Source organism: Antechinus flavipes, chromosome 2, assembly GCF_016432865.1.
Source record: "Antechinus flavipes isolate AdamAnt ecotype Samford, QLD, Australia chromosome 2, AdamAnt_v2, whole genome shotgun sequence".
Taxonomy (NCBI): Eukaryota; Metazoa; Chordata; class Mammalia; order Dasyuromorphia; family Dasyuridae; genus Antechinus; species Antechinus flavipes.
This window is the reverse complement of record NC_067399.1, coordinates 389,498,268-389,510,016: the sequence shown is the minus strand read 5'-3', so window position 1 is coordinate 389,510,016 and position 11,749 is coordinate 389,498,268. Positions and strand designations below refer to the sequence as shown.

The 11,749-nt window shown below is 38.7% G+C and overlaps 1 protein-coding gene across 1 annotated transcript in view; it reads right to left on the bottom strand.

Moving 5' to 3' along the window:
* SLC4A9 (solute carrier family 4 member 9) overlaps positions 1 to 3,552 on the bottom strand; it is a 17,644-nt gene extending 14,092 nt beyond the window's left edge. Inside the window, exons 1-6 of the mRNA XM_051978545.1 lie at positions 3,334 to 3,552; positions 2,881 to 3,041; positions 2,298 to 2,435; positions 1,411 to 1,466; positions 975 to 1,132; positions 465 to 552 (exon numbers count right to left, since the gene is read on the bottom strand). Coding sequence (XP_051834505.1) covers positions 465 to 552; positions 975 to 1,132; positions 1,411 to 1,466; positions 2,298 to 2,435; positions 2,881 to 3,041; positions 3,334 to 3,536 — 804 coding nt within the window. The 5' untranslated portion in view covers positions 3,537 to 3,552. The remainder of the gene's footprint in view (positions 1 to 464; positions 553 to 974; positions 1,133 to 1,410; positions 1,467 to 2,297; positions 2,436 to 2,880; positions 3,042 to 3,333) is intronic.
* Positions 3,553 to 11,749: the final 8,197 nt, after the last annotated feature.

Here is an 11,749-nt window from a genome sequence, read left to right as displayed (position 1 = left end):
GATGCAAAGGCAGAGTTTAAAAAGAGGTAGCCACAAATACATTCTTATTATTGATTTGTTTAAATTTATCTGTTATTCTTTTTCTATATAAAAAAAAAAGCGCACATGCATTGATTGGAAATTCAGGATCCTTAAAAATATCCTTCTGTAAATTAAGATAGCATTGATTTAGTCCTATATTGCTACCATGAACCCTTATATTTAGCTTATATTTAATACCTAGTTCTTATTAATTTCTTAATTTAAAGTTCAAAATCTCTATTTTATGGTACATTTATACTTATCAATGTCAAATGACGTTTTTATGCCATTTTGCACATATTTACAAAATAAAGAAGCCATTTATATGGAAAGATATATATCTTTCAATGGTGTGATAAAGCTTTATATTATTCATGCATTAAAAAAAGCCCAAACTTTTGGGGGGGGTTTGTTGGTTTGTGGTTTGTTGACCTATAGCTCACCGGATCACTCAAGAGTACAGCTGCAGCTCTTCCCATCTCATGATAACCTTTACCCAGGACTGGGGGACCAAGGATAATGCAGATAAATCTAGGACAGAACAAAGGAACATAGTGTGAGGAGTCAAAAACCCAGTTTTCCTTACTACACAAATCTGACTTCTCTTCCCAAGTACATGTATCAGTTTATCAATTCTGAGTTTAGTCACCTGGGAATCTGAATTGGGCAGCAATAACCACAACGGCCAGTGCTACAGACCTTTAAGATTCGTAAAACACTTTCCTCCCAACAACCCCATGAGGACACAATTACAAATATTATGATTCCTCATTTAACAGTTTGAGAAACTGAGGCTCAGAGAGATCAAGTGACTTATCCATAGTCATACAGCTAGGATATATCCAAACCAGGATTTGATATATATTTTCCTGGTTCTTGATTGCCATCCCTCTGACTCATTCCTTATGATTCCACCAAAGATCTACTTCCCAGCCCTAATGTCCAACCTATACCTGATGGGTAGGGGCACTTCTGTTAAAGTCCCCAGTACCACCGGCTCCAAAAAATGCACAAAGACTCCCAGTCTCTGGGTCAGGAAGTCCAGCTCTCCAACCAGCACAGCCGCAGCCTCAGTCCCAGGGGGCAGCTTCTGCCACAGAGGGCTCTGTAGCTAGTGAATTGGGTGGAGCACAAAGGGTGAGGGGCTGTCTGGAAGGGAGACTCATGGGAGGCATTAAGTTGGGGATGGAAGAATGAAGAGAATCATTGCTGGTGAGAATCATGTGGTCTTAGTGGAGGACTATGAGATCTTCCCTTTCTCACAGAAAGAACTCTTTCTTCCTACTCACTTATGCTCAGGCCTTGTTTGCACATATGGGGAGAGAGGTAAATGGGCATCCCTATAACCATCCCCTCAAGTACTGCCTAAAGGTAGGAAGTTACACAAACCTGGTCCTTTAGGTGTGGCTCCACAGCAGAAGAAAGAGTCTCAGTAGGATGTCCACCTATAAGGGATGGTATAAAAAGAGTTCCTTTATGGGATGGGAGGTTGGGTTTGATGACCTTTATGGTTCCTTCCAATTTTAAGTTTCTGTGATTCTCTAATTGATGACTGCAAATGCAGGAACAGATTTCAGTTGTATGTAAGAAAAAACTTGGGAGGAATTGGAACTGTCCAGCAATAGAATACATTGTTACATAAAATAATGGACTTCTTATCACCAGATATATAAAAGCAAAGGACAAACAAATGAACACTTGCCATAGGTGTCATAGAACTGAGATTCTTAGTCTGCTTTGTTTGTAAACTACTTTTTTTAAATTGATAATTGTATTTTGGTATAATTAATTTCCTTTGTACGCACTAAATTCATTAAATTTTTATTTTGTGCTTTAAAAAACATTTTCTGAGGAGTATATAGGTTTTATCAGACTGACAACAAGTCTAAAAATAGGGTAGTATTCGTAGGGGGTATTTCTGTTTTAAAGCAATGGGGCTAAATGACTTGTCCAGAGTCAAAAGCTCATAAGTGTCTAAGATCAAATTTGAATTCAGGTCCTCTTGACTCCACAATCAGTACACCATCCACTCAGATACCTAGCTATCCCAGGAGTATTTCTTTATTGGGTGAGAGGTTAAATTAAATATTTTTAAGGTCTCTTCCAATCAAATAATTCTAAGACCTCCTGAATTTGTAGAGGGAAAGGGCAAAAGAAACTCATTATACATACTCCCTACCCTTAAAACATAGTATTATTTTTGTTATCAGGAATATTTTTTCTAGGAATTCACTTGAAGGAATTGCCCTCTAAGATTTTGGGGAGAGGTCTCTTACCCCTGCAGAGTCTTGTACCAAGTCTCCCGACAGCTGACCAACACATGGGCTGGATGTGATGCTGAGGTCTCTGGAGCAGGACTGATTTCAGCCTCTCTCTCCCTTCTGGGTTCAATGATTCCAGCCTGCTTACCTGTTCTGGGGACAAGAGACACAAAACTGCTCCCTCCTCTAATTATTTCTCCTCCAGCTAAATTTATCATGGAATCATATTCTAATTCTGGGAAAAATTGAGAAGGGGCTAATAATGGTGGTCATCTCTCTATTCTCTTAAATTCTGGGACTACCCAGCCCTTTCCTCCAATCAGTGACCTCCCTATGTCTGAGTCTTAGGGAAAGTTGAACCCATATAGAAGATTAAAGTGACTATAAGAAAGATGGCAAAATCTAGCCGTAGCTGTGCTGAAGGGGTAAGAAAGTGGTGATGGGGGAAGTTCCATGTTGTGACACTCCCAGTATTTATGGGTCTCAAAGAAATACTCTAAATCTAGAGAAGTTAGGGGACCCCTCTGGAGTGGGAAGCTATAGGGTTTGTAGCTACATCCCTGCTTAGGGGCCATCACTTCTTATCTTCCCTGGATACCTGTAAGCTCAGAGAGACTTTGAACAGAACAGTCTAAGAGCACTAGCCCTGTGGTCAACAGGGCTCGAAGCTCCCAGATGCTTGACAGGGACAAGGTGGGTACATGGGGGCTGCTCCAGTGCTTGGCCTCTAGGTCGAGCTTTTCTTCAAACAATATCCATCTGGATGTGTGCAGAAGAGAATAGTGTCAGGCTGCATGGAGCCAAATACCCAACCCCTCTTCCTCTCCTCCTCCCCATTACTTCTCACTGCCCTGAAGCAAAAGAACCCCCCCCCGCAATTTCCTATTAAAGATCTGGTGAGGATAAGAGGGGAGAGAATGGAGGATGGGGGAAGTATCAGTGGCAGTATTTCCTCCACAAAAAAGGGAACACACCTTTTTTGACTTTTAGGGTTGTATCTCATCTTTCAAAATAGAATAGGAGTTTTAAAAAAAGTCTTTAAACCACTCACCTGCCTGTTTCCCTCCATTCCTGGTTTTCAGGGCTTCCCAGGAGCTCATTCATTTGAATGAAGAGGTAGGGACTCCCCACCCCTCTTTGCTTCCTCCATTCTTCTGAGGGGCCTGGATAGGTAGGGTTACAGCTGCCTGAGTTCCTCAGTGGGGCAGTCTCAGGATCCCCAAGGTTTTCAAGCTCCTGTTCTGGTGGCCTCATCTATCCAACAGGTCAGAAAGACACAAAACTATTAAGTCTTAAGTGTCTATCTCATCTAGAGTCCCTAAGCTCGGACTGACTTGGGAGAGCCAAACAGCTTACCTTAAAAAGAGGGCCCCTCCAAGGTCCCAGCTGAATGGGTCACCACCCCTTCACACCACCTACATCCCATCCTACACATACCCATAATACATGTGTATTATACACAATACACATACACAAACAAAAACACATCAGTCTTGTGGACTCTGGATCAGTCCAGCTCAAACTATTCCATTATCCACATTGCTAATCACTCTTTCCTCACCCTAACAGTGAGTGTTTGTGTGTGACCATCACTGGTATTCCTGCCTTAGGGAATACACTTGTCTAAGAGACTTTTCAGAGGTTCAGCTTTTCTCCCTTCCCCCAGGAGGAGATAGGGGAGGAATGGGAATAGGGGCTTTTGGGCAGGTTGTTTGTATATAGACAATAGGAGGTAGCTGGCTTGGAAAAGCCAACAAATAATATCTTCCTTCCCCTCTGGGCACATTGCATTATTTTGTGTCAAGAGCAAACAATAAATATCCAAGACTGTTTTCAGTGTCATCAACTCAGTGGGGGTGGGAAATAGTCACATTTAGGGAGGGAACCAACATGAGAGTTCATTGGGTAACCGAGCTCATAAATAGTAAGGCCAAGGTTTCTGGAGCAGGAATTAGGAAAGATAGAAGACTCAAAGGAGTTGGGAGCAATCACTGAATTTTTTTTCATTTTTTTTCCTCAATAATATTTTATTTTTCCAATACATGTAAAGATGGTTCTCAACATTCTTTTTTTTTTAACCTGAGACAATTGGGTTTAAGTGACTTGCCCAGGGTCACACAGCTAGGATGTGTTAAGTGTCTGAGGTCAGATTTAAACTCAGGTCCTCTGACTTCAGGGCTAGTACTCTATCCACTGCTCCACCTAGCTGTCCCCTCAACATTCATTTTTGCAAGATTTTGTATGCCAAATGATCCTTACTCTTTTCTTTTTTTTTCATTTTCTTTTTTTCTATCTTATTCCTTCCCCATTAGAGAAAAAAATGAAGACCTTGTACCAGATATGCAGAGTAAGGCAAAACAAATTCCTATTTTGACTGTGTCCCAAAAATGTCCATTATTTCTCTGTCAAAAGATGGGTAAATATGTTTCATTATTAATACTCTAGAATCACAATTGGCCATTACATTGATCAGAGTTCCTAATTCTTTCAAAATTGTTTTTCTTTATAATGTTATATAAATTACTCTTTGTTATTTTATACATGTCTTTCCAAGTTTCTCTGAACCCTTCCATTTCCTCATTTCCTGTGATGTAATAATATCTCATAATGTTTAACCATTCTCCAGTAGTTCGGCACTCTTTTAGTTTCAAATTCTTTGTTATTAAAAAAAAAACCTGGGCTTTAATAATTTCATACATATGAACTTTTTTCCTTTTCCTTTGATATTGGGACACAGTAGTATCACTAATAAAAGGTATGCACAGTTTAATGGTTTTTGGAGCACAGTTCTAGATGAGCAATCATTGTTAATAAGTAGGCTATAGTCAGTGCTGGAGAGATTTCAGGAAAACAGATCTACAAATACACTATTGGTAAAGCTGTGGATTAGTACAACTATTCTAAAAAGGAATTTGGAATTATACCAAGAAAATGACTAAAATTTCCCTTCTGCTTGATATATCATGACTAGGCATATACCCCTACTAGGCCAAAGACAGAAATAAAAGCCTCATATAAATCTAAATATTCTTAATAGCATTGAAATGAAAACAAAATAGATGTGTGTTGCTTGGGAAAAGGTTCAACAAATCATGGTACATGAATGTAATGGAATATTAGTCTGCTGTAAGAAAGGATGACTATTAAGATTACAGAGATGTATAGAAGACATACATTTAAAAAAACAAGTATAACTGGGAAAACAATATAACTTTAACTCCAACAATGTAACTAGAAAGAAAAGCTCCCCAAATGAACACTATATAATCAAACTTGGCCCCAGAGATGAAAGGAGAAAATGTGCTACCCTCCCTTCTTTGCAGAGATGAATAACCATAAATGTGGACAACTAGATAACTATTAAATTGAGTTGATATGTTGGTGAGTTTTAGTGAATTGCTTTTTCTCCTTTCTCTTTTTAAAAATTTTCTATTAAGGGTTCATAGCTTTCTCTATAAGAGAGTTAAGATGATATGAAAGCAAAATTAGCAATGAAAATGTGAATTTTTTTATTTTTATAATGAACTCAGCAATGAAAATTAAAAATTGACTCAGGTTCAACCCAATTCACCCTATTCCAGTATATCATCACCAACTCCCCTTCCCACCACTGTTCCTTTCATCCTCATGTGTGTTTATATATGATGAGTGTTGGAATTCCTCCTTCAAAGAACTCACTTGTCTAGATCTGAGACATATTGTAATCCTCTTAACACTGACCAAGAAGAACTACTTTTCTTCAGCCAAAAAATCCATCATCTTGTGACCACTTTGGTGATAAGACTTTTCTCCTCCTCCTCCTCCTCCTCTTCCTCCTTATGCTTCTTTTCCTCCTCCTCCTCCTGCTCTCCCTCCTCTTTCTCCTTCTCCTCCTCCACCTTCTCCTCCTTTCTTGTCCTCCTCCTTCTCCTTTTCCTCCCCCTCCCTCCTCCTCCTTCTCCTCCTCTTGCTCTTTTTCCTCCTTCTATTCCTCTTCCTCTTCCTCCTTCTCCTTCTTTTCTTCCTCTTCCTCCTCCTCCTCTTTCTCTTTTTCCTTCCTTTCTTCTTCACAAATGTTTATAAGTTTCTCTTAAAAATGCAGGTTAGGGAGACTAAAGGTCACTTAAATTGGTAACACATTTGCACTGTTTGTGAGACAAGGAGCAAAATCCCTGGATGCCAAACAGATATTACCCTTTCCACAGTAAACCCTCCTCTTAAAAGATAGGAGCAGTTAGATGGTACAGTAGATAGAGCACTGGCCTTGAAGTCAGGAGGACTGAGTTCAAATCTGGCCTTAGATACTTAACACTTCCTAGCTATGTGACACTGGGCAGTCATTTAACTCCAATTGCCTCACCAAAAAAAAAAAAAAAAAGAAAAGAAAAGAAAAGAAAAGAAAAGAAAAGAAAGAAAGAAAGAAAGTAAAAATATGAATATAAATTGATCCCATTTCAACAAATGTTCCAATGCCTCAAAGAGGTAAAACTGCTTCTAGAGAAATAAACCTTTTATGACAAAATTAAGAGAATTATTAGTTATTCTTCCTTAACTTTGAAAAACGAAGAGAGATGTCAGAAAGTAATTTAATTTACAAGGTTTTGCTCTTTATTTTAACTACAGTAGAGATTTGGAAGATTTTTCCCCCAATCAAGTTTGTTTAGCTTGACAATGTGAAGAGACATATTGGTACTAGCTATATAGGAGAATCACCAGACCAGAACAGTAAGAAGAATTGATTTTGAGGCTTTATCACTGGTCCTGTCTCAATTATCATTCCAGTTTCCTTCCCATAAACCCATTGAAACCAAAGATTCTTTTGATCTTGGTCAAGATCTGGTTATTAGGAATGGTCTATCCGTATTCATCATCTGTAATAACGAGGCTTTTCATTGGTTTTTATGATCAGATCCTCCTGGGTCAGTCCCTTGTTCTGTTGGTTCTGTTGGATCACTTTATCCATTTCTAGGGCAACTCTTGTCATGGTAAAGTTCTTCAGTTTCTCAGACCAGCTTGGCTGCATTCTTCATGATAAATTCCTGTTTGTTCTGGCCAGCAGTCCATTTCTTGGAAGTTTTCACATATTTTCTTCTTCTCTTAACTGCTTAGGTGGCCTTCTTAATCTTACCCTGAGTCACTGTGGAGCTTCTTTTGAGCAATATTATCATTGTGTTTCTCTTGGTCATGGCTAGGGCATTTGGTGATGAGATTACTTGAACTTCTCTATACCGGTTTTTAGTTGAAAAGTATATGAAATGTCACAAGCTCATATTGGAAACTCTTCAAAATGCATGAGGCCTAATGGAGTTTCCAGGTACTTATCCCGGTTTGTCTCCATGACTTGATGAAGCATCAGTGGAGAATTTCATCAGAAGTTAGCAGGTTAATTAAAGGAAACTTAGGAAAAGTCAGCTCCTGGCAACCAGATCTCATGATTTCCTTATCGGCAGTTCTCTATGTCATTTTTCATTCATTTATTTATTTTCCTCTCCTATTTTAAAAATAGCATTTTATTTTTTTAAATACACGCAAGGATAATTTTCGGCATTCTCATTCACCTTTGTAAAACCTTGTATTCCAATTTTTTCTCTCTCCTCCCTTACTTCCCTCCCCCCAAGACATCAAGCAATTTGATATAGGTTAAAGGTGTGCAATTCTTCTAAAACTATTTCCATATTCATCAGGCTGTGCAAAAATATCAGATCAAAAGGGAAAAATCATGAGGAAAAAAAACCCAAGCACACAAATACAACAAAAAGTTGAGAATACTATGTTTTGATCTATATTCAGTTTCCATAGTTCTCTCTCTGTAGACAACTGGTACCTTCCCATTCCAAGTTTATTGGAATTGCCTTGAATCACTTCATTGTTGAAAAGAGCTAAGTCCATCACAGCTGATCATCACATAATCTTGTTGTTACTGTGTACAATGTTCTCTTGATTCTGCTCATTTTGCTTAGCATCAATTCATGTAAGTTTTTCTTGTATGCTATTAAAAAAAGATTGTTTGCACTATCCTTAAATTGGATCAGATTGCCATAAGAACTGGAAGGAAAGTATTTGTGTGTGTGGTGGAGGGCTTGTTTTCTTTGTCGAATGAAGGAATCAAACAAGATGGCCTCTAAGGTCATTTTCTGCTTTAAATCTGTGATTTGGTGATAAAGTAAATGCTTTTTTGAAGTCCCATCTACTTGCCTACAGAAGCTGAAGTGCATCATATGTGTTTTTCTTGATGGCCACCGGAGGGCACTTTCTCCCTACAGCCACTCTTGCTTTAGTTTCACGACTAAGCAGGCAAGTCCCCACCCACATCCTAACTCAAGGTCCCTCTTTCCCCAGCAAGCAGTCCCATGCCAGTGAGAGGACAGAGAAATCTGTTGAATGGTGAGATGGAGGTAGAGACAGCAGAATCGGACTGTTTATTTCTGAGAGGGCAAGTTAGAACAGAAGAGAGAATGACGAAAGGAAGAAGGATTAGGATGTGAATAAACAACTGTGGGATACAGATCTCTTTTCTCCCAGGGCTCTTCCCATCCTTTAAAATCTGCAATTATCTTTCCTGATTCTGAGATCAGTTCTCAATCTGTGGATAAATAATTAGAGCCAAGGGCAGTCAGGTGGTACAGTGGATAGAGCACCAGTCCTGAAGTCAGGAGGACCTGAATTCAAATATGGTCTAAGACACTTAACACTTCCTGGCTCTGTGATCCTGGGCAAGTCACTTAACCCCAATTGTCTCAGAAAAAAAAAAAAAAACCAAACAGATAAATAAAATTTTAAAAATAAATAATTAGAGCCAGGATCACAGGATTATGGAGAATTGAGTTGAATGGGACCTTAAGAAATCAACTCATCTGACCTTCTTATTTTACAGATAAAAGAAAAGTGAGCCCCAAAAAGCTTCTATTTTTCCAAGAACACATGGGTAGTAAAAAATGTGGGTTAGCATCCTAACCCTTTAGCTGGAAAGTCATCTTTTCAAAAGAACCAAGCTATAAGATTGAACCCCTTTTGCCTCCACTCACCAATTGCTGAGAACTTCAACCCCAAAGTGTGGAAGAGGCCCCTAGGGATTAGGGTCAGAGTGAGTCACCAGACCACCAAATAGTTGGGGAAGGGAGAGCTGAGAGCATGGATAGTGGCTAATTCACTGGTTTCAGTCTGGAAGAGGGATAGGAAATGAAGGCACAAGCCTCTGACCAGTGTCCTTAAGAATGTGCCCAAACATCTCAAGGACTATAGTCACTCAAGTCAGCAACAGATTTAACAAAGCCCAGACTTGCCTGAAGGTCTGAGGTAGGGGTGGGGGTGAGGGAAAGAATGAACTTTTACCTCCCAGGGACTAGGGCTAAACTAGTCTCTGATGCTTCCTCCTCTGACTGCTGCACACTCATTCTCTTCACACCCTTTTCTTAGGAAGACAGGAGAGGGAGGTCAAGTAATATGGGGGAGAAGAAGACAGATGTTTGGGACAGAGCCTGAAGAAAGTGAAACAGAAAAACTTCTCTCTGTTTTTCCCTGACCTTATACATTGGTACAGTGCTTGCCAGTACATGGTTACACTTCCTAAGACATCAACCTCTGAAGCAAACTACAAGAGCAGCAATAAGAAGTATCAGTTAAAAAAAAAAAAAGTGAACCAAAAAGAAATGACGAAAACTTAACTCAGTCAGACAGACAGGAATCTCAACTCGGAGAAAATCAGCTGCTTAGCATGATAAATGTGGAAATATGTTTAGAAATATGTTCACGTTTAATTTATATTGGATTACTTGCTGTCTAGGGGAGAGGGAAAAGGGAGGGAGAAAAATTTGGAACACGTGGTTTTGTAAGGGTGAATGTTGAAAGCATGTATTTTGAAAATTAATAAAACAGAAAAGAAAATCAGCTACCTATGTTCTCTTCATCCTGATTTTATGCTCTAGGATCTCAACAGAGTTCTAAATATCCTCCCCAACTCCTCCTTCACCTCCTTCTGTTTGCCATAAGCTCCTTTCTTGTCTTTCTCTCCTCCCATGCCCTCTCTTTCCCCACCACCCCCAGCAATCACTTTGGAAATGCCTGTATCCTGCCAATATATGACCTGAGTTGGGAAAGACTAAGTATTCATAGCCAGACCATAGGCAATGGAAAGTTGTTTTACTTGGACCCATCTGCTCAGGCCTCCATTATATCTCTTACAGTGTGAGCCACAGAAAGCCAACTAGAAGCATGGTCTAGTGGCTAGAGAGCTGAATTTTGAGTCAGGAGACTTGGATTCAAATTCTGCCTCAGAAGCTTACTAGTTTTGTAACTTACGGCAAATCACTTAACTTTTTTGAACCTCAGTTTTCTGCTCTATATATTGAAGATGATGATAATCTACCTCACAGGGCTTGCTCTAAAGATCAATTGAGATAATGTATGTAAAGGATTTAGCAAACCTTAAAGGTATAAAAAGTAACCTTTTACTCTAATCAATACAATGATCCAAATAATTCCAAAGGACCCATAAAAAAATACTATCCTTCAGAGAGAAATCTGTTGAATTCTGAGTGTAAATCAAAGCACACTTTTTTCATTTTTTTAGTTTTCTTACTTTAAAAAATTGCAATATAACTAATATAGAAATGTTTTACATAATATCATATGTATGTTCAGTCATTTCAGTACTGGGAATGCTTTGCCCTTTCTTTCTTCAGTTTATTTTACAGATGAGGAAACTGAGGCAAATAGGGTTAAGTGACTTGCTCAGGGTCACATAGCTAGGAAGTATTGGAGGCTGTTTTGAAGTCAGGAAGATGAAGCTTATCTATTGCACTACTTAGCTGCCCTATAGGGATCCTAAAAAACAGAAGGGAACTTCTGGATCATGGGGATCAAAAATAAAATAAAATAGCTTTTCATTATGATTATGATTGTCAGAGCCTCAATTGCCATCACCATCTGACTTTTAGTCCTGGATTCTATTCATGAGCTGTGATCTAGAACCCCATTCACTTCTAGAGAAAAAAACTGATGGAATCTGGAGATCAAATAATACTTTTTTTTCTTTCTTTTTCTTGGAGCTTTTTTTGTGAGGGGCATGAGTTAATATGAACATATTTTGTTGGACTGCACATGTATTGTCTATATCAAAGTGTTTGCTTTGTCAAGAAGGGAAAAGGGGAATTTGGAGCTTAAAAAATATTTTTAAAAATGAATGTTAAAAAATTTTCATGTAACTGAAGAAAAAATAAACATTCTTTAAGCATTTTGAAAATATGTGTGAAGAAAAAATAATTCTATTGAGAAAGATTATGCAGGAAAGAGATCTACCTGGATTAATAAGACCCTTAATTAATAATTAATAAGATTAGTAAGTCCATCTTTGAGTATCAGTTTAGGGTTCATAAAGACCCCAGGCTCCCCTGGCCTCAGCCTCAGCCTCAGCCTTGCATTATCCTGTGTACAATTTAGATGAGACTTTGGGCTCAAACAATTAGCAATTCAGTCCTTCTAAGGACCAC